Genomic DNA, 24,236 nt, shown 5'->3' on the forward strand with positions numbered 1-24,236 from the left:
AGCACTTTTTCTAGTTGTCCTTCTGTTCAAATACATGTAGGGCTTTTGTAAGCAAAACAAAATGCTCAATAGTGTGTAAATGACGATGAATCCATTTCAATACAGATTCATTATAAATATTATTATTCATTATAAAGTTTTAACTCAGAAAGTTTACAGAAAGAACTAGAATATAAGACAAATTCTCAGCAGCACATTTATTTTCTTTATTTTCAAGAAGTGCCACATTTAACTTTGGCCCAAATCCATTATAATCATGGATTCTTTCTGACATTTCAAATTGATGCAGTTGAAAATTGCCATTCACGCTGCTTTGATTATACCTCTAATGGTGAACAGAGAATGAAACACATTAGAATATAAAATACTTAATGCTTTGGATGTGTGACATGACAGGTCAAACTCATAGCTTTTACTTCACACTTTACTTAAAGGAGAATTCCATGCTAGAAGGCTTTCTTACCTTTATTTGTAGTTGTTACGTCCCCACCAAAGAGGTCCAGGTGTTATTTTGTGCAAAAGTGCATTATTGGCCATTTTCCCTACATAAGCCCTCAATGGGGGTTGGGTTTTTGTGCTAATTTGCTTATTTCCATCAAAATAAGTAGTAAAGTGTGCCGCTTGGGATACTATTTACATTATGAAGAGACAAAAAAACACCCCTATAGCCCCATTCAATTCAATGCATTGCAATTCATTGAGGGCTTATGGTAGGGGAAATAGCCAATACTGCTTTTGCACAAAATAACACCTGGACCTCTTTGGTGGGGACGTAACAAATACAAATAAAAGTAAGAAAGCCTTTTAGTATGGAATTCTCCTTTAACAAGTGCTCATCTCTCTCTGCTTAATATAGCTAAATCAGACTGTGCTTTCCTCTGTCTTATTATGCAGTACATTTTTCTCTGTCTACAACTGTATTGAATTGAGGACAGTCTGAGGGCATGGGCTTGGTTCAGCCCTATGGTTCAGCCACAAGAGGACGCTGTTGGCATTAAAGAAAAATAATAGAAAGTAACATACACACTTGTTTAACTGCTCAGTGCTCACGTCTCTGGACTGGAGGACGGGAGCGCGCAAGAAATATAGCGTCCCTCACGAATAAGTGGCGGGGGCGCGCTGCGCACTAAGGTAACGGGAGTGGAGAGGACTAGACCCAGCTGTTTGTCAAACCCAATCAGCCCAGCTCTGTCGAATACTAACCAGAGAGAGAGGCTCAGGCTACACACAACAACACAACACGACCTGCGGACTCTACTGGAGGCTGGAGCAGGGCAACAGACACTACATTTCTGTAGAGCTGGTTAAAAATTTGTTTTAGTTTAAATTGATAATAATTACTTTTTTTCCTCCTCCTCCCTTCTCACAATTGAATTGAATACTACAAATACTTGTGTTGTGTTGTGTTGTGTAGTATACTATACCGTGCATATTCACTAGTTAACGACCACCGTCCTCGCCGAGCGCGGTGGAGCCTACAACTCTCCTCCATGGGGTCGGGTGGAGATGTGTGCGCGGTGGTGACCATCACCATCATGTCCATGACCATGACGCACCGCCGGTTCTCTCTGCTGCTGCTCCTCGGGCTGTCTGCACTCCTTCACACGGTGAGTGGCAAACACGGCCGTGGACAACCCATTCTGTGATCATCAAGAATGTTGTGCATGATGCAGGGACCACCATACATAGCCTACAACCTTTGTGTTGTTAAAATGTTTCAAAAGTATTTAAAAATTGAAAATGTTCACTTAAAGGACAACTTTAGTTTTTTTCAACCAAGGTTCATGTTTTAGGTTGTTATTAGAGAAAGGAAAAAGGTGAGTGTGATTTATTTTCTTTTTTCATTTTCTGCTTTCTTTCGTTTTATAGCTATTTTAGCTATTTTTGACAGGGGAGCGGGGCATTCGAACATGGTCCTAAATATGTATTTTTGTTACCAAAAAATATGGTGATTTATTTTTGTATCATTTACTATAGTCCTACTAGACCCCAAGGGATTATATCTGGCCACAAAAGATCACGGGATCTATTGAATGTGACAAACTGACATTTTGAGCTAGCCCCTCTCGGAACCCTCGTAAAAGGTTTCTGACATTTGGATGTTTACCTTTTACGGAGGGTCCCTTCTCAGTTGTCGCCCGCAACATGGCGATTCTGGGATACACACGGACTTGGCCTCGCATATGTTCTTTCTGCGCTATTTGAGTGATGGTTATATGTCTCTAAAGAAGCATATATCGGCAATAGGAGACAACGGAGACAACGGAAACCTCAGCAAACGGCGCAGAAGCCGTTAAGTATTTTTAATCTTTGTTAGACCGTTTTGGCAGCTCTGAAAAACATCCTGCATGTATGCGGTCGGCCAATCAGAGGCAGTAACAGCTAGCCAGCCACCGCTCGGGAAGCGGGACATGGGAAGTGAGGAAGAGAGAATTTCAGAGCTGCCAAAACGGTCTAACAAAGATTAAAAATACTTAACGGCTTCTGCGCCTGATGTTTCCGTTGTCTCCGTTGTCTCCTATTGCCGATATATGCTTCTTTAGAGACATATAACCATCACTCAAATAGCGCAGAAAGAACATATGCGAGGCCAAGTCCGTGTGTATCCCAGAATCGCCATGTTGCGGGCGACAACTGAGTAGGGACCCTCCGTAAAAGGTAAACATCCAAATGTCAGAAACCTTTTACGAGGGTTCCGAGAGGGGCTAATATTGAGCCTACGAAACACAGTATGGCATCCCCCTAGTAGCCTACCTCTACCTTCACATTCAGTAGATCCTGTGATCTTTTGTGGCCAGATGCAATTTCCTGGGGTCTAGTAGGACTATAGTAAATATTAATAAAGAAATCGCCGTAAAAATGTGTAAAAAAGGACGTATTTAGCCCCATGCTCGAATGTCCCTGCATGCCCCTGTCAAAAATAGCTAAAATCGCTTAAATGAAAGAAAGCAGCAAATGAAAAGAATTTCACACTCACTTTTTCCTTTCTCTAATAACAACCTAAAACTTGAACCTTGGTTGAAAAAAACTAAAGTTGTCCTTTAAACAACAACGGTGTTTAAGTGAACGAGGTCGAGGTGCATGTAAATAGGTATGCACTTAAACAACAACAACATTAATTGTAATGCTTGTATATTGGGTATTTTCAAATGGGCAGTACTTAATTAAGTACTGTCTGACTGTCACATATTGTGCATGTCTACCTGCCCATTTTTATACATTTTTAACTAACACTAAATTTTTTAATAATTGAAGGAGAAGCCACTCATAATGGGTGGGGAGATGTCACTAGAAATTACTGAATATTTCTCTCTCCAAAACAAATATATATATATATTGTCTTTTGTTTGTTTTTTGTTTTTTGTTTTTTTGGGGGGGGGGGGTCCCTCAAGGACCCCCTCAAGGACCCCCTCCAGTGTCCTCCACTAGTCTATATTGCCATTTGCCACATACCAGGGTGTCAAGAAATCTGAACAGTGAGTGACTGACAGATGTTTGAGATTCATCAGATAAAGCCATTTCTCCCCCTACAGGTTTAGAAGGTTGCGTGCTGCTCAGAAGAGAAGCTATTTTTAAGTTGTGTCAAAGCGATTGACTTATAAACATGCACTCCTCACATGCATACGTCAACATTGTGTGAATGGTGTTCTAGGAGATAAGAGGGCTTTTTACCCAAGTGCGTAAATCAACAGAATCATTGTTATAGCCTACAATTATCCATCCCATTACTCTTAATAGCTACTGCTTTAATCACACAGGAACTACCTGCAATGTCAACAGTGTATTTCTGGGCATACAATAGTAGGCATGCAATGAAGCAACACAGCACAAGGTGACCATAACCTGGCTGAGGCTCTAGGGGTGACTGGCAGGACGGGCCAGTTATAATTGTGTGAACTCACTGAACTGCGTGTTGTAGAGTGGTGCCCTGGCCTGCGTTAACCTGGCCGTAAAAGCATTCATTATAAATAATTATAGAGGCTTGGCTGCCAAGACCCAGTTGAGAATGACGCTATATTTAGAGTCCACCGTCTTAGTAACATAGAAATATTGAACTGCTGACCCGTTTCTAAATGGGAAACACTGCAGATTATTGACAGACAGACAATGCATTTTGCTCTCTTTTATCCCATATTAATTTTTGATATGCACACACTCGTGCATGTGCATATCCACACAGTCGGTGTCCCCCAAATATCCCAGTAGTGCCCAGTGTTCTCCCTAAATAGTGCCCCATGCTCAGTCAAACAAACCAAAATCCATCATGAATTATCTGTGGCCAGCGATCCAAAAGGGGTCTTCTCAAATGCCCACTCTTCTGGATAATGTAGCAGTGACAGCATGCTAAAACACAGGATAGGTACAGGTAAGAGCAGAGATATGAGAGTAAGATTGAATAAATAAATAGACTTAAGTTGCGTTCACAGTTCACACTGAAGGCACTTATATTGTTTTTGTGCCGCTTCATTCACAAAGAGAACTTTGCTCAAGTTGCGATATTTCAACAAGCAAAGACCAGGAAGAGGTGAAGAAAGAGGTGCATCACGTCAGTTTGTGTGTCTTTTCGCTGCACAAAAGAACAACTTTGCCTCCTGTATGTATGCACGTATCTTTGTAGTCTGCCGCTAGATGTCCGTGCTACAGTAGGGACTAGGGCGACTGTGGCTCAAGAGGTAGAGCAGGTCGTCCAATGATCCATGGGTCGGCGGTTCGAATCCCGGCTCCTCCTGTCTACATGTCGAAGTGTCCTTGGGCAAGACACTGAACCCCAAATTGCTCCCGATGTGCTGGTTGGTACCTTGCATGGCTTCCGCCGCAATCGGTGTATGAATGTGTGTGTGAATGGGTGAATGTAATGCACAATCTATGTAAAGCGCCTTGGATAAAGGCGCTATATAAATGCACCATTTACCATTTACAGTAGAGGTCTCTGACTGATATTCTATCAACCAAAACAAGTGTGACGTTCATGCATATATATATCACCAGTGAATATATAAACTGTATGCATGAACATACTATTCGCTAGTGATACAACAGTTACAACAGTGATCCTTAACAGGCATCTGTTGTGGTTCTGTAGTCCCAGTACATCCCAGTAGTCTACATGCAATGCAACATGTACCAGTCAGTAATCTAAGAACAGAACATATGCTACATACGGTATCGGGTACGGTCGCCCCTAAACCATCTCGCCCCTCGATTGTTTTCCGCCGACCACTCGGTGCCGCGGTTCTTGTATTCTTTATCTTGTTTTACTGAGAATAAGGTTAGAAATAGGTTTAGGGTTTAGGGCATAGTTTTACTGCTTTTTAAGCATAATTTACAGGCAGCGCAGTTCCGCCGGCTGTACGCCCGGGGCGAGTTGGCAAAGGGGCGAGTTGTTTGGTATTCCTACATACTACTTAAACGGGCATGAAACCCTATAGGCTGTTTTGTAGTTCAGGTTAGATGACTGCAGATTAAAAACCATGCCAATGCAGCTGCAGCTAATACCATTAATAATGGGTTTGTTACCGTAGGTTTAGGTGTGCCCAGAGCCATGTGCAAAAGGAATCTACGATAGATTGTCAACAAACCATTATCGATTTGATTATCTACAATTGTATTTGCTTATGGCTTATATACTACAGGGGTCTGCGAACTTTTTGAAATGAAGTGCCATGTTTTTATTTGTTTTGATAGTCAGTGTGCCATGTCAACATGAATTTAATGACACCACATCAAAACTTCCAACAGATTTTGATTGTTCACAAATATAATCTTTCCCATTATTTTTTTTAATAAATATATTTTCCCCCACATTGTTATAATGACCATTAGACTCGGAGCAATAACCCACCTATCTTTCCAGACTGTCAAAGTTCAGAGTTTTAATGAATGTAGCATTCTGTGCAGGATGTAATTTACATACAAATGTGTGGGACTTCATTTATTTCACTACAATTTTTCCAATCGTTTATTTTAAACCAAAAATCCTCTCACGCCAGTTTGCCAGTGTTCACCCTCCTTTGTACCAATTTTGGCACCGGTGCCAAAGGTTGCCTAAGGTCAGCCTTATGCAGCCTGGCCACATGTTTTCTGTGCTGTCCTTTTAACCCATTTTGACCTGAGATCAGATTCTAAAAATGTCTTCTACATCCTGACAGTTTTCTGAAAAAGCTATGTTTCTACAGTATGTCAGTCGTTCTTCGATTTTTCAAAAATAGCAGACCTACAAGCTCGTAGCGCGCCACTCGGTGGCGCGCTATGAGCTTGTAGATCTGCTATTTTTCAATAGCTAAAGCATAACATAATGCTAACACCAAAAGGGGTTCAACCTGAACTGGAAAACAAACTGTACACAATCAGCCTAGGGTTTCACCTCCCTTTAATTGCTTGGCCAGACTAACTACCAGAGATGTATTTCCTCTGCAGGTTCAGATGGGTAGTAGTGTTTATAACAGGCTACTAGCATTAATCCCGCAAATGGGTTGATTTCCAAATAAGGGTGAAACGTTATGTAGAATGCAGAGGCCCGTCGCTGCAGGGTCTCTTGGTTTATGGATTTTATTGTCCTATAAATATTAAGGATCCAATGTGACATGTTCTCATGGGACCCAGAACTCTAAGTTGCTCCTCTGACCCAGAATACTATAATATTTTAGAACCCAGAAACAGGGACGCTTTATTGCCAAGTGTAAGATTCATGCAAGGAACTTGTTTTGGCAAAGGGGGAACAGAGCAAGACTTTTATCAATACACTGTAGCAGTATACTCACATACAACTAGTCAAACAACAAATCAATGTACCAGTACATTCTGCTCACATACTGTGTAGTACAACTATTTAAGACTATCATCAGTGTACCAGACAGTATATTCTGCTCACATATACTGTAGTACAACAGCTTATTCAAGAGTATCACCAAAGTACAATATATTATACTCGACTCACATAGTAAGTACATGGTTAGACAGCATAAACCAGTGGCTTGTAAACTTTGTAACGCCGGCTTTCCATGCTACCAGGACGTTGACTGCATTAAGTTTACGTTTACGAGTTTTAATGAATGTAGCATTATGTGCAGGATGTAATTTACATACAAATGTGTGGGACTTCATTTATTTCACTACAGTTTTTTCAATAGTTTATTTTAAACCAAAAATCCTCTCACGCCAGTTTGCCAGTGTTCACCCTCCTTTGTACCAATTTTGGCAGCGGTGCCAAAGGTTGCCTAAGGTCAGCCTTATGCAGCCCATGGCCTTATGTTTTCTGTGCTGTCCTTTTAAACCCGAACTGGAACACAAACTGTACACAATCAGCCTAGGGTTTCACCTCCCTTTATCCCTGTAACACCCAGCGTTGCAATAATACAACATATTTGAATTCATTCATTAAAAAAATGTCTGTTCTTTTTTGTTCATTGCAATGCCATTGGTCATGATATTTGCATATAAATACCCCCCACAGAGGCTGAAATTCACACAAATTAAAAATCTCTGGACACTGCAATTTTGATTTTTTTTTAACCTATGACCTTTGACCTTTAACACTGATAAAAGTAAGTAAAATAACTAATTATGTTTTTTGTGAGATCATTAGAATGTCTAGAACATGTTTTATTTATTATTGTGAAAGATATCCCCCAAATGTAAATTATTAATTTATTATTATTTTAATAATTATTATAAATGTGCATACAAAAATTTAAAAACTCGAAAAGGAGCAGGAATAAGCTAATGCTTAAAACATTCTACCCCTTCATAACAGTTTTATATTAACACGTTATGAGAAAAAAAATTATAAAAAAAGAAAAACAAATAGAAGATCCAAATGTGCACATGCTTCTGCACATTAAAACTTCAACACCACTTCACAATGTGCACCCTCACAAACCATTCCATCCGCATCAACAATTTCAATTTCCCTCCTCATTTCTGTACTTCTTAAAAATGCTTTTCTTATATTGATGTTTAACCCATTTTAGGCGGGAACCCCTTTTGGTGTTAGCATTATGTTATGCTTTAGCTATTGAAAAATAGCAGATCTACAAGCTCATAGCGCGCCACCGAGTGGCGCTTGTAGGTCTGCTATTTTTGAAAAATCGAAGAACGACTGACATAGAAGACATTTTTAGAATCTGATCTCAGGTCAAAATGGGTTAAACTGTGGCATACTATTGCTCTGTTTTATCTCTTCCTTCCTAAAGTTAATTCCACAGAGTAACCCCGCACACTGAAATGCACATGTTTTTGGGAGTAGTGTGGACAAAAGGCTGCCGTAAATCTTCCTTCCTTCTTCCTTAGGTCATACCTTCCCTCTTCTTTATCCTTAAACATTTTTTTTGTAGGTTCCTTGGGAGTAAATATTTTATTGCTTTAAAAACCATCTGCACAGATTTAAAATTGACGAGGTCCATGAATTTTAAAATCGGTGACTGACTGTACCTCTGGCTGCGGCCCCCATTGCGAAAGGATTAAAAAGAAAATGCTAACATGCTATAGTTTTTGCGAACATTTCGGAAAAATGTTGACATTACTAATGATATCATGCCCAAAATAGTTATGCCAGGTTGAAAGTGGTCTACATCAGTGGTTCCCAAACTTTGTCATGTCAAGGACACATCCTGCGGACCCCCATTTGAAGAGATATGCCTGCAGGGACCCCCATAAGAGAAGATTTGTACAGCTCTAGTAGTGATTCTCAACCCGTTTTAATTTCAAGGACCCCCCAGTTTGACATGCATTAGTCTACGGACCCCCATTTAATGGCATTTCTATCTCTGAGACGCCCAATTTATATTGTAAAATCAATGTTAATTTAACTCTGAGAGTGTACAAATGGAACCAAAAGGACCCGTACACTCTCAGAGTTACAGACACATAAGGGTCCATTTGGTTCCAAACTATCATTTAGCTGTGGACCCCCTGGAACTCCCTCAAGGACTGGAACTCACTCACTCTCACACACACACACACACACACACACACACACACACACACACACACACACACGCACGGTCGCACACACACACACACACACACACACAGTCTTTTATTTAATTATTTCTTCCTCCCCCCTTCCAATTGGTCCCCGCGGCAGCCTAGCTGTGGGTCACGGCCCCCACTTTTAGTTTGAAAACCTTTGAGATAACCCGTTCAGCTGTGTCCTTTCTTCCATGTTTGACCAGGGTCTAGTTAGACCTGGCGAACCAGGTGAACGCAAAGTTCTAAATCATTATTGTCAGCGGAATTAGCCCTTCACTAAGCCCCTGCACCCACTCCACTCTGCGATAGCAAGCTGTCCTTCTCACCCATTCAGATGCATGTTAAATGACGGTATTTCTCCATATAAATTCATTTCAGTAGCAAGAGCTTCAAAATGTCTTCTAAATCTAGTCAACAAGGCCTGCAGTAGGCTATGCACTGGACAAATGTGCACAACATTACTTCAGTAAACTAGAAATATGAGGGAATGGTAGAGGGAGAAACAGTATCCAACTCGATCAACTTCAATGACCGCCTGTCGCCTGGCAGTAGTTTTCATGTAATGCACGGTATACAGTGATTAGTATGATTGCCATCACCTGATGGTTTCACTTCAGCGGAAGTTCCGTGTTTCCTAATGGCAGCCAGTAGACATGCAGTAGGCTCCAGGCGAGCCTGCTGGCTCCATTGCATTCGAGTGATAATTATAACCTACTGGTGATTATCGGTTGATAACATTCGAAGCGAGCTTGTATATCTGTTTTTTTCAAAAGGTGTTTATACATTTGAAAACTTGAAATGGGACAGTCTGCACAATGAGTATACTTTAGACTTTTGGTACTTTAAGTACATTTTGATGCCGATACTTTTGTACTTTTACTCAAGTACATTTTGAATTCCAGACGTCTGCGTGTAACAGAGTATATTTCTATATTGCAGTTTTGATACTTTTACTTAAGTAAAAAAAAATGTTATTGTTATTTCCAGTGTATAATGACGCAGGTACTGACGGAGACGCGTCAGGTCAGCCGGAGGGCTCTCTTGTCTGTCAGCTCCGTACGAAAACAACATCAGACACGGGGCAAAGGGTTTGACCCCAACCTCACCTACCATGACCTTGTTCATCCATCACCACTTCTCTACCTGAGCTCAGTGGATGAAGCTCATGAAGCCCCTCACCCACCACTGTCTGAGTTGAGTGAGTTCAGAACCAGAGGCAGCCCAAATAGTCTAGTTGCCAGCCCATAGAGCCCCATTGTGAACCCGGACATGTTGAGTACACCAAAGTTTTATGTTAGAAATGTTGAGTATGGGTCCCCAGCATGTAGAAACTGCCGGATGCTAACTTGCATATGTTGAGCAATTTTCATAATTGGCATAAAATGTCAGGGGTTCTCAACCTGTGGGTCGCGACCCCTCGGGGGGTCGCCAAATAATTTTGGGGGGTCCCCAAATTATTTTCCAAAATTATTTTTTATGCAATACATAGCTACATCACATTTGTGATTACGGCTATGGCCGTTTTAGCCTAAGGAGTGTATTTTGTGCAAAACTAATGCTGGGAATGGATTCAGCATCATGAAAACCCCCTAGTTTGACATGTCAAATGCTACATAAAGCATGATGAAATTTAGATTTATTTTTCCCTTATAGGTCGTTAATGGTATGGTTAGATATTATTCCAATTATGAAAATTGCTCAACAATATGCAAGTTAGCATCTGGCAGTTTCTACATGCTGGGGACCCATACTAAACATTTCTAACATAAAACGTTGGTGTACTCAACATGTCCGGGTTCACATTCTGGCTACTAGACTAAAAGTGTTACACAACGCCAGGCAAGGACACTGGCACAGATAGATATTTATAACTTAGGACATGGGTGTCCAAACCTTTTAAAAGAGTGCCGGCCCGGACGGCTGGCGTAGCCGTCTGGGCACCTAGGCTACTAATGCCGCCTGACAGCGAGCCGCGGGTTCGACTCCCGATCCCGACGACCTTTGCTGCGTGTCACTCCCCATCTCTCTCTCTCCCCATTTGCTGTCAGTCTACTGGACCTATAAATAAAGGCAGAAAAAGAAAGAAATGGGGCCATATTTGAAAATATTAAAACTACTGACTGCATCTCCTGTCATGTCACCTTTGGAAGTCATACATGTCATGGCATCATTTTATTTTACAGTGCAATATCAGTAGTGTTTTGGTAAGAAAGAAAAGCGTCCTCTGGATGCTGCCCTTAGTTTTAGCCAGTGGGTGCTCAGCTAAAAATACAACTTAAATCAACTACCACCGAAGTGGAAAAAGCAGCACTCTCCAAAATAAATGATGCAAGACTGGCTTGGATGCAATTTCTTGTTTATTGAGAATGCTTCCGCGTTTCGGCACTACACTCCACATGTCCCAGACTCTTGACTCTTGTCCCCCATTGCAATCATAATCATAATCAGACTCACTCCCAATCTTCCGCCGTAGTCTGAAAACTCACCTCTTCAGACTCCACCTTAGCCCGTAGCACTTGCCCTAGCCTCGACGACTAGTTGCAGGTGTATGCAAAGGCTAAAATGTGTAATTTAGATAGCATATGTAGACATAGCATTCTAAAGTGTATACTTATAGTTTCATTGTACAGATATTATACATAGACGGATGTTAGGTTTTTTTCGTTAGGTTAGGACCTACTTATGATCCTAGACGACCATTTCTATGCATTTGATGTATTATCATGTGTTGTTCTTGCTTACTATGAATCGCTCTGGATTAAGAACGTCTGCTAAATTGTAATTGTTGGCAGTGTAGCCAAACGTAATCCGGTGAACAAAACAAAATCTAAACTTAATAAAGTATGTGTGTGTGTGTGTGTGTGTGTGTGTGTGTGTGTGTGTGTGTGTGTGTGTGTGTGTGTGTGTGTGTGTGTGTGTCTGTGTGTGTGTGTGTGTGTGTGTGTGTGTGTGCGTGTGCGTGTGCGGGGGGCTGGGAACCCGCGTGCGTGCATCAGTCATCAAATCTCTATTCTCTACATGTGTGTAAATTCTGGTATGGCACATTGAACTTCACCCCCTGGTGTGCAGTTACTCGTTAGAGTGTAGTAAATCATGTGACCTAAACAGTCAAACAGCATAAACTGCTTCTTGTGATTTAAAGTTTGTATGGCATTGGGCTCAACAGTTCATATATCAGTATTAAAAGGCTGCCTGCTACTGTAAATTACTCTCTACTGATGTTTGAGATGCTCTTAATGTGTATTAATTAGTCAGTCCGCTGCCCCCCCCCCAGGTTGGCAGAGGAAGTGTAGCACCCAGGATTACATTAGATAATTAACACTGGGTGAAAAAATGGGTTGCAAAAATCGTAGAAAAAAATAAATGTGACATTCTGCACAATGACTACTTTTTCTGTTGGTACTTTAAGTACATACAATACATTTGTACTTTTTCTCATGCGTGTGAATTCCGGACCTTTACTTGTAACATAGTATTTCTACATTGTGGTATTTATGTTAGTACCTTTTCCACCACTGGTGTATGAACGCACATAACCGACTCAGTAGGACCGTCACCATGATGACATGATGCAACAGGCGCTGCCGGCTCCCCTGAGTCTTTGTAAAGTCTTTGTAGTGTCTGATTCAAGCCATATGTGAATGGACGAGGTGAGTTTACATTGAGATGACACTTATATTGTCGAGGAGAGATGAGCCTTCCCTACTCTCTGAGGTTTGTTTGGGGAGAGAGATAAGATAACAGAAAATGTGTAAATTCATTCGGCTATGTTTGCGCTTGAGTTGGAAATATTCACAGAACATACTTGTAAAGTGAAACATTGTTAAAACACAAACAATGCTTCTTTACTGCCATAGATAGTCATTTAGAGTCAACAAGCTACAGCGTAACGCTTCCCTGTCATGCAAATCTAGTTAACATTACATTCCAGTCCAAGCAAGTTGTACAATAAGCTTTGTATTCGCGTAGTGTTCACAGCACATGGTTTTAATAAAGGTACACAACACCCTACATGTGGACAGGAAAGGCAGTTATGTCACGTGAATATCCCATGACCTTTCTCATAATAAACATGTTTTTTGAGTGGTGCAACCACTCCCTTACGGAGCTATGTGTGTGGCTGGCTGCCTGCCTGGCTGGGTGGGTATGAGCGCGAAAATAGCATGGTTGTTTTTCACCACCTGTGCGCAACCTAACACAAACACACACACACATATTAACTGTATGTATGATGATTTTGTGTGTGCCAGTACAGTACAGTGACAGTACAGTTGAGCGTACAGTAGAGGGACCCCCACGCGGTAAGGCGCGATTCATACTCCTATTTTAGAGCCGAATAAAAGTCGGTTCGGCTCTGTAGAGCCTACAATGTGACGTCATTTGATGTTCGGGGGGGGCGGGTACCGTCCTAAAGTCGGCTCTTCGGTGCTACTGACGAGCCAAAATCATTTCGGCACTACAGCGGTAAAATAGGAGTATGAATCGGCCCTAACTCTGTCATTTCTCAACCGTTTCGGACGTGGGGCGGCTCGCCGAAATCGGCCTGGCCCCCTGAGTGCGTTCCTTGGGGTATGGGTGTTCCGAGACCCCCACATGGTAACTCTCATTTCTCTACCGGGCCCCCACTGTCCAGTCGCTAGTCTAATTTTATCTTACCTCCCGTTGTTGTCGATCGCATCGATAGTGTTGTGGCTATTGTTAGCTGCTACACACACATTCACAACAACATCCGGTCCGTCGGTAAAAGTGCTCCGGGCGCTATAAACGATGGGCAAATTTTATTAATGGATTAAATAACCCCGGGCCCTTAAGGTGTTAAAATTGTGTTTTTCATGGGTGCATCAATGAGAAACTGCGATGTTGTGTTGAAGGAAAAAAAGGGTTGTATTTAATCACGCTGTTAAATTATGCAACATTACACGAGAGGGTGTGCTTTTAACGAGATTATCGGCACGACACGACAGCGTTGCTGCAGGAACGAGTACCGTAAGCAGCGCTGAAGTGTTATTCCTGTGTTAATATTGTGATTATACAACACTTATTCATAAAAAACAACATGTCAGCTCAAATGATTCATGATACCTACTTGTTTATGTATATGATGTATTGCCATGCTTTTTGTTCTTGCTTAATGTAAATCGCTCGGGATTAAGAGTGTCTGCTAAATGCCTAAATTCTATGTCCCTGAACTTCCCATGAGAACTGCTACCGTAGCCGCTTAGCATAGTGCTGGGACAGGACCCGGCACAGCTGTTTTCTTTTAACATTTTGATTAGGTGTGCAGTAATGCTCGTTTGAAGCACGGTGTCATGGTCATGCTTGTTTGAAGCACGGGTAGATAGCTATTTTAACCAATCGGATTGCTTCGTCGGAACTACCTGTTGTATAATTGGATTTAGCGCTAACGTGTGCTTTGTCAAACAGACTATTAATCTATGTGTGAACACATCTGAAATGGACGTTCTCCTATTGCTTGCTGTGTGAAAGGTTAATGTGTGGGAAAAAAAACACATTAATGGCACCACATCTTTCATGTTCAAGGTCAAGACATTGAAGAAGTGATAATGAGTTCAAGTTGGTGGTGGTGTGTGATTGGTATTTGATGATGACGAGGTGATAGATGGAGGGGGGGGGGGGGGTGTCTGCCCGTGTGAGACCTAAACACATTGACAGCTTTGAAACGCAACTGAGAGTGGCAATAATCCTCACGTAAACAGACCTCCCAGCTGCTGACACACAAACTCTCACACACACACACACACACACACACAAACACACACACACACACACACACACACACACACACACACACACACACACAGTACAGGACTGACCACTCACTCACATTTTTCTTTTGTGGATTTCGAAACGCATGAACCGTTCCTGCTGTGTTGAATTTATGACTGTGAGTGAGCCGAACCATTCCAGCAGTCCACTTCCAGAACCTTACAACACCCCATACTCTGTCTCTCTCTGTCTCTCTTCCTGTCGGAGTATGTTTATCCGGAGTTCACTGTCGATTCCGTGTTTATTTAACCCAGAGAGACTGCACATTTCGGGGGTACAGACCTGAAAGCGCCCATTTATGATCACAGGTCCATTTGGGTTCTATTTGTACGCCCTTTTTAAAATGACACTCAAGGATTCCACTATAGAGGAAAGACCTGCTCCCAAAGGACTCGTTTTAAAATTGTTTGGAAATCTGTACACCTACTGTTAGAAACCAGTATTTATATGGTGTTTTTATATGGTATTTTATATGGTTGCTGTTATGAAAAGGTCAGGGGTTTTCAGCCTGCAACCCCTGAGGGGATCGGCATGCAGATTATTTTCTAAAATGTTATCTTACAGTAACTAGTTGGTGCCACAGTTACGTTAACTTAACAGTAAATCGTTGTTTACCATCAATCACTTGTACTACATGGATGAATGGTTGCCTATCAAAAATCCAGTCATATATAGCCTGTCAAAGATGTGGAGGTTCAACAGCAAGATCCATCAAAAAGCACCACACAAACAACGCAACGGGTGTCGCCGCCCTCAGACCCAAGACAGAAACGCAACACTCAATCAACCTTTGGAATGTCAAGGACACCCAGTTTGCTATGCTTTGGGCCTTGCACCTCCCATTTAATGCCTTTTCGGTCGTCCGAAAAGTTGCTGACAAATATTTTACAGGAAACGTTTCATTGACACCTCATTCATAGTAGGTTCATGCTAATATTCACACTTTCACAGTGAAAGATCAACCTGCTTCCAAATAAATGTTATTGCTATATACCGTAGCACAGAGGTTCTTTTTAGGACCTTTAAAGATGGGTGCTATAAGGCACCAAAAGATGTTCCCCTATGGTTACGAGCCAAAGAACCACCTTTAGTGTTATTTTAGCATCATTTTGGTTTAATGTGCACTCTGTGGGGAGTGTATGCACAAGGCACTCAACCTCCTTACTTGCTGAGCCATTGTTAAACCTACCTCTCTGAATCTGGACAACAGTGTTGGCAAAATAATTTGTTTGAACTGCTTAAAGGTATATTCAGTGATTTCACTTAATTCAAATATCACTTATTTTTTCTTATTTTTTGGATAATCCTCCCTACTATAAAGTGTGCTGACCATATAAGGAGTTCCTCCCTGTCCCCAGTGAGCCCCTGGGGTCAAAAAACCCTAGTTTCGGTTGGGCTTTGGGTGGCAAAGCCTTCATCCAATCAGGATGAGAGGGGCCTTCCTCCAATCATGATCGAGTGGGGCGGGCCTTGGTGCACGTGCTGTTGGTCTGTTGTACCTTCACTGTAGAGCGTGTGCATGTGCACATCTTGTTACCGGGGTGGACCGGGTTTTTTTTTTAAATTACCCAAATCACTGAATGCTCCTTTAAGCCCAGCAGGCGACGAATAACAAAAATATCTGTAGAAGCCATTTAACTGTTTTTGTATGTTATTATTGTGATTTTCTGTTGTTGTTTAGCCTTATTGGTTTTGAGATTATTATTTCGATTATTGGTCAATTGAATTATCTGACACCAAGGGCACGCATCCCCAGGCCTAATTGACTGACAGAGAGCATATCAAGGCTTGGGTGATTATGTGAGTGAGTATGTACCTGGGTGGACAACTGGAAATACAGCTTTTATTAGGACAGTACCATGAGAATGCCACAGAGAGAAGCTGATGACTTGTGATGTCTTGTGAATGCACTTTAATGGAGAAGTAAATGTGCAAACAAAAAATAATTCAACTTGCCTACTCCAACAAAGTAAAAGTACCTCAGTTACTTAAGTACAGTACTTAAGTGAATGTACAGTTACTGCCAGCAATGTAGAAGCTCAGAGCACGCCACAAAGTGACGCTAGTCGCTAGTATAAAATACACTGTCGCTAGTATAAAATACACTGTCGCTAGTATAAAATACACTGTCGCTAGTATAAAATACACAAAGTGGTTAAAATGATTGTGATTCTATATTAACTTATTTTGCTGGGGACCCCCTGATGAGTTTATTTAATTTGAATGATAATTAGGTAATTGATTTAATTTAATCAATACATTAATTCAATTAAATAAATGTAGTAGGCTAATTAAGTTTAATAGTGTTAAACTTAACTTATCAGAATCAGATTATTTCGTATTGATCATTCAACTAAACATGCTCCGAGAACGCACTGATTGGCTGCTGTGATAAGCGATGAGCTCGATGAGTGCGGGCTGCCAATGCTTTCCTGACGCCATGTGATTTATATCCTTCATCCTACTTCCTGCTGGTTTAACTTCCTGTTTCCTGTGTCCGCAGGCCAATGGAATTCCAGTGTGCCAGTTCCACTGGGAGCTGAAGAGAGCGGAGCTGGAATGTCGGCTACACCTGGAGAAAGAGCAACTGTATAGTGCAGGTAAACACACGCACGCACGCACGCACGCACCCACGCACGCACGCACGCACGCACGCACGCACGCACACACTGTCTGTGTGTGTGTATGTGTACAGATTTACACCTTGCATTAACTGAACAACATGATCATCCCCGTGTGTTTACACCTGGCTAAGTTTAAGGACAGGTCGAATCATAATGTGGTCTGTTCAGGCACAGATTAACAATGGAATTTAGTGGCGCTTAACTCAACCCTGGCTAAGGACTCCTTTAACGTCTTTTTAATGAGATCCCGCACCGCCAACGACGCCATTAACGTGTTTAATTAGCGCTCTATTTAAAGATAAAATTATAAAGTTCTGTGTTCCATTGCTTCCCCTTCAGGCTAAGTGCACCCGTGTGAACTGAGTGGTGCAACTCCCCTCTCCCCCACGAGTTGTGAGCTTGTAGATCGGCAATTTTCAGCATGCAACCAAGTGTAAAATGACTGGATCTCTTGTCCACTAGTCCCTTCCTAACATTTTAACGTCTAGTTTTTATTTGTCGACGAAATTGTATATTTTGTCTTTTACTCATCGTAGCTTATTAGTTTCCATTACTTTTTGTCAGTGAAAAACATTTTTTCGTCTTAGTTTTAGTCGACGAAAACAACACTGATGCCCACACACTATCAATCATTTATCAAGTGCTGCTGCACCTACTTCTGTTTTCAGGTCACACACAGACCAGAAGCAGGAAATGCACATGCTACACACGCATTCACACATCTGCACACAATGCCCATGTGAATGTACATGTGCACGCACACACACACGGAAAAACACACACATGCATGTGTGTTTGTATGTTTAGCTACACTGATATGAGCTTTTATTTGCACGGCTCGCAGCTTGTGGACTGTTGGTTTTCCCACGCCTGTGTGTGTGTGTGTGTGTGTGTGTGTGTGTGTGTGTGTGTGTGTGTGTGTGTGTGTGTGTGTGTGTGTGTGTGTGTGTGTGTGTGTGTGTGTGTGTGTGTGTGTGTGTGTGTGTGTGTGTGTGTGTGTGTGTGTGTGTGTGTGTGTGTGTGTGTGTGTGTGTGTGTGTGTGTGTGTGTGTGTGTGCACTGTGTTTCATTCACAAATTACAGTACAGTATGCATGTGTTTTTGTAGGGAGGTGTGTGTGATATATTTGATATTTTCTTACAGACATGGCTAATGTAGTTTTTCCGGCTTAGTCTTTCATGGATAAATACACCAAGGAAGGCTGTTGATGTAACCTGAGTGATTGGGTCATCTCCTATACACAAACAGGTGTTAGATTTACAATACTTTTTATTTTTTGATATTCAGTGATAATTTGTTTAAACCATTTTGAAATTCATGATTAGCTTTTGCCATTAGAGCAGAAAAATCAGTAGGCCTATGTGAAATAAATACATTTGTATCATCTGCAAAAAGTACAGGAAACAAGGAGGACAAAGCTGCAGCCAAATCATTACGATAAATCAGAAATAAGAGTGGGCCTAGTATAGAGCGTCGCAGTCCCGCCCCCTTTCATGACGACGCCAGGCCCAGAAAATAAATCCCAATATATTTTTCCCATAGACATTTCAAAAAGTATTTATTTAAAGACGTTTACGCCGCGGACAAAGCCAACTCGAGTTGTGACAAATCATGGCAACAGACACAACATTTTGGGCCGAACAAATAATTACAAAGAAGAAAAACAATAAAAAAAGTGTTGTAACCTGCCGTTTTCTTCTTCTTTCTAATTATTTGTTCGACCCGAAAAATTGTGTTTGTTGTCATGATTTGTCACGACAAGAGTTGGCTTTGTACGAGGCTTAAAAGGTCTTTAAATAAATACTTTTTGAAATGTCTATGAGAAATGAACGGGATATCATTTCCTGGGCCCTGGTAGGGGGCGGGACTGCGACGCTCTATAGACCCCTGGTTTAGGTGGCACTCTCTGATGACTTACCATTATGACAAATTGTTGACGGTTACTGTATGTAATTTAAAAAAACATGTATGAGTGATTCCAGTAAATTCTTTAGATAAGTCAAGAAAAGTTCCCAAAGCATATTCATTATTATTGAATGCAGTATGCATTTTATCGACCAATTGAAGTATAGCCATTTCTGTAGAATGATTTTTCCTAAATCCATATTGGTGTTCATACAGTATGTTATAGTCCTGCAGATTTTCCATCATTCTGTTATACCAATTTCTCCAGAATCTTTGAGAAACATGGGAGAACAGAAATAGGGCGGTAGTTACTAAATACACGGTCTCCAGATTTGTAAACAGGAACTACTTTAGCAACTTTAAGGTCATTGGGTATTATTCCAGTTTCTAGAGATTTGGTGAAGATGCGGGTCAAAGGCTTAAATAATTGAATGTCTAGTTTTGATGATTTGAAGATTAAGATCTGACCTCATCATGACCAGCAGCTGAGTCTTTCAGACACATCATTATTTCCATGATTTACTTCTCGGAGGCTTGAAACTCTGAATAGAAGGATGGGGATCTGTCAGAAACTCGGATGGAGAACCGGCTGTAAGACTTATCCTCTGATAGAACTGTGCCAATATTAACAAAATAATTGTCAGATGGGTCAGAGTAAACTCATTTTTCATCAACAAATTGAGACTGGCTGTAGCCTTTTTCCTATTTAGAAGCTGGTTGATGACTCCCCAGGTGGTTTTGATGTTATTTAAAGCCTCATTGAATTTGTCTGAAAAGTAATTGTTACGACATTTCTTATAATTTGCTATATTAATTGGGGATGGATTACAGATGAATTTCTTATACAACCTATTCTTAGCTTTCAGAGACTTATGGAGATCTGGTGTAAACCAGGGTTTTCTAAATGCACTGACCTTGTTTGCTTTCTTACTGACAAGAGGAAAGCACCTGTTGAATACAGAGTTAAAATACTTTAAAAATGACTGATATGCTTGATCAACATCATCATGAGTGTATACATCATCCCATAGGTCAGGATGTCATCAATCAGCTCCTCAAATCGGTCAACATTTATTTTGTTAAACACTAGTCTAAACCTTAGAACTTTGTTTATTGATGAGAAGTGAAACAGGATAATGATCAGATATATCAGAATGAAAGACACCAGATTTCCGTACATTATTAACACATTGAGAGCCCACGCAAAACTGCCAAAAACCACTTTCACCTAGAAAATCCATTCACATATTTTATAATTCAGCTGACTGTGGAGACACATGCTGGAACTTTTTACTTTGAAATGTTTTATAGTTTCTGAGTTATTTAATTTAAACGCCACACAAACGTTGGCACCACGTATTAAAATAAAATAAAAATCTTTGTTTTTTTGTTTTTTTTCAAAGACGTCCACAGACGTCTTGGCCTATGCACGTGCGGTAATACCCAAGACGTCCACAGGCGTCTTGGGCACAAAATGTGTTAAGAGAGTTAGTAAATATGTTGTCATTAAGGGTTGCAGATGAGGAAGTCACTTGAGTAGATGATTCAAATTTAACCACTTTAATGCAGTTTTTTTTCCACCACGACAATGAGAAACCATTGATCAACTCTTAAATTGAATAAATAGATTAACATTACTGTCACGTTACCTCACGTACTGTCCCACTGGCATTTCTCAACAGTGCGAGGGATGGAGGGAGTCACACATTACTCTGTGTTTTGGTTCCTTTGCACCCGGATAAACTCCAGTGAATATTATCAATCCATCTGCAGCAACCATTTCTGGCGGCGGGCAGACTTTTTGCATTTCGTACGTTTGACATGCAAAGTTCCTTAACCCCTTAAGCCCTCTATACACTTCGATGAATAACAAAAATAGATTATCTATAAGCACAATGCGATGTGTGCTTCTAGATCTGCTATTTTATTTATCTATTTATATTTTAGAAATCTTGGCAATCTACATCCACTGCCCAATAATAATGCAAAAAGCATGGTAAGCCTAATCCACCCATCTGGGATGTATGGTATTACCGGGTTATTGAAACATAACAAAACGATTATAAAAAATATTGCAGGGAGCTGCTGGACAGAGCCGATACCAAGTTCCTGCAGTACCAAAGGCTGCAGTTTCATGACCACATTACATTCCGATTGCATTAATACTGTAGGACAGTAGGACTCAGGCCAAGTTGATGTCTTGTGTCTAAATTCCTTACTCGAAATCTACTTTAGGCTATTGCACAAGTCTCAAGCCAGGCTGTTGCCTCCCACAATACCCTGCCTACTGTACTTTCATCTCTTCTTTGCTGTTGCCGTTGCCTTCTGGCTACAAAACTATGGAATGGACTTCCCATTGCAATCAGAACTGCAGACTCACTCCCAATCTTCCGCCAGTATTCTGAAAACCCACCTCTTAGACTTCAGACTCCATCTCAGCCGCTATACGGGCTAAGATAGAGTCTTACTTGCACGACCTTACAGGCGTATGCAAAGGCTCAACTTATGTCATTTAGATAGCATTTTATGTAGACATAGCACTCTATAGTGTATAGTATACACTATAGAGTATACACTGTATACTCATAGTTTCATTGTACAGATATTCTACTGTTAGACGGATGTTAGGTTCTGAGCAGTGTTGTTTTCGTCGACTAAAACTAAGACGAAAAATGTTCGTCGACTACCTTTTTTCACTGACGAAAACTACATGGAAACTAAATGAAAACTAAGCTATGATGACTAAAACTAAGACTAATGTATTGACAATTTCGTCAACAGCTAAAAACTACGGTAGACTAAAACTAGACTAACACTAAGACATTCCAGGTGACTAAAATGTGACTAAAACTAAATGAAAACCATTCAAGAGACTAAAACTAAAATCTAAATAAAAAAAACAACACTTGTGTGTGTTGTGTGTCCAGGTTGTCGTGGTGAGTGGGACAACATCACCTGTTGGAAGAATGCAGCAGTGGATGAGGTCATGGTGCTGCCCTGTCCCGCCGCTCTCCTCCATCTGTTTGGAAAAAATGGTAAGCCCCCGTCCTCAGTCCTTAGTCCATACATGCACGCACACACGCACGCACGCACGCACGCACGCACGCACGCACGCACGCACGCACACACACACACACACACACACACACACACACACACACACACACACAAGCATACATTCTCAGGGATTCTGCGGAGAGACATTGGGCAGTATTATGCGTGTCTTAAGTACCAGGTCTTATTACTTAACTTAAGACCTGGAGGCGTGATCAATGCCATTTGGCTATTCTGAGTGGCCAAACAGCATTGACCACGCCTCCAGGTCTTAAGTTAAGTAATAAGACCTGGTACTTAAGACACGCATAATACTGCCCATAGATACTGTACTGTACTCTCCTCCATGTGCGTTAAAAGCTTTGCTCAAAGGCACAGTGGTTGTTGCAGACCGTACGTGCTAATCTTTTAAATGTCATTCATTTGAAGAACATTCCAGTTCCGAGCCCATTAAAAGAAGAGGAAAGCTTTATAGTGTCGTGTGCCTGCCCGGGGTCTCGTATCCTGTTGGTCAACAAGGTCACCAGACAACCTCCGTGACCTCATGCCTATACGGCTGCTGACTCCCTCTCTACCCATGACCATCTCGCCCCTCGTCTGTCACTGCTTCCCTTCTCCCCTCATCCATCACCTGCACATCGCCCTTTCTTCTTCTCCTCCTTTGATCCACGTGCATTCTTTGCTTTTTATCTCTATCCTCTTTTCTCTGCTCTTGTGTTCTGTCTTTCCCTCGGGCTGTCTGCTTCCCTTTCCTCTCCCATCAGCCTGACCTCCTCTAGCCCTCCCTTCATTCCTCCGTCCATCCCTCCCTCCGTCCATCCTTCCCTCCATCCCTCCCTTCATTCCTCCCTCTATCCCTCCTTTCATCCCTCCCACCATCCCTCTCCCTCCATCCACCCTATATCCCTCCCTCCTCCTCCTGATTTGGTGTAACACCGTGCACGAGGTTGCTTACACACACCAAAGCCCTTGTAGTGGTGCCGGTCCACGGGAGAGTAGATAGATAGATAGATAGATACTTTATTAGTCCTTTCGGAAATTTGTTTTGTGCACAGCAGTCATCAGGATATACATAAAACATATGCAACAAACAGTACATAGACAATAAAGAAACAATGCCAACAGAAGGCCACCAGTCATAGTTCCAAGAGGCATCACATCACACTTTATGCACGGAACTGAGATGGGGCCTGCTTGTTCATAAGTCCTATACTTATGGGAACAAACGATCTTGAGGCCCTAGCCTGCAGGGAAGGTACCATGTACCGCCGCCCTGATGGTAAGAGATGGTATTGGCTGTGTAACGGGTGTGTATTGTCCCTGGTAATAGCTTTCCCCTTCCTGAGTACCCGGGTCTCATACATTGAGGTCATACTCTCAAATCGTACCCCAGCTATTTTGCTGGACACGTTGATGATTTTATGGAGTTTGTTCTTATTAACCAATGATAATGAGCCATACCATGAGACAAAACAAAATGTCAATGCACTCTCCACAAAGGATCGATGAAAAAGTGCCATAACATTCTTTTCCACATTATACTGTCTCAGTCTGCGCATAAAATGCAGTCTCTGCTGACCTTTCTTATAGATGGAATGAGTGTTAGAATTCCATGTCAGCTTGGAATCAATCGTTGTACCCAAGTACTTGTATTCCTCCACAATCACTACCCCATCCCCACCAATGACTATTTCCTGGTGTGCATGAGCACCAGTCCTAAGGTCAAATATGACCTCCTTAGTTTTTTTGATATTCAGCTGGAGGAAGTTACTCCTGCACCAACCGGCAAACTCGTCCACTGTTCTTCGATAGCTTATCTCATCATCCTCAATCAGACCAACAATAGCTGTGTCGTCTGCGAATTTAACAATACAGGTGTTGTCTGACTCACTCCTA

At 41.5% G+C, this 24,236-nt stretch overlaps 1 protein-coding gene across 2 annotated transcripts in view; it reads left to right on the forward strand.

Annotated features, from left to right (window-relative positions):
• Positions 1-1,156: 1,156 nt before the first annotated feature.
• LOC306913453 (vasoactive intestinal polypeptide receptor 2-like) overlaps positions 1,157-24,236 on the forward strand; it is a 55,403-nt gene continuing 32,323 nt past the window's right edge. For both annotated transcript variants that reach the window (XM_079490113.1, XM_079490114.1), the window contains exons 1-3: positions 1,157-1,607; positions 17,261-17,357; positions 22,214-22,321. In XM_079490113.1, coding sequence (XP_079346239.1) covers positions 1,491-1,607; positions 17,261-17,357; positions 22,214-22,321 — 322 coding nt within the window. In that variant the 5' untranslated portion in view covers positions 1,157-1,490. The remainder of the gene's footprint in view (positions 1,608-17,260; positions 17,358-22,213; positions 22,322-24,236) is intronic.

The sequence above is a fragment of the Electrona antarctica genome (assembly GCF_951216825.1).
Source record: "Electrona antarctica genome assembly, chromosome: 20".
Taxonomy (NCBI): domain Eukaryota; kingdom Metazoa; phylum Chordata; class Actinopteri; order Myctophiformes; family Myctophidae; genus Electrona; species Electrona antarctica.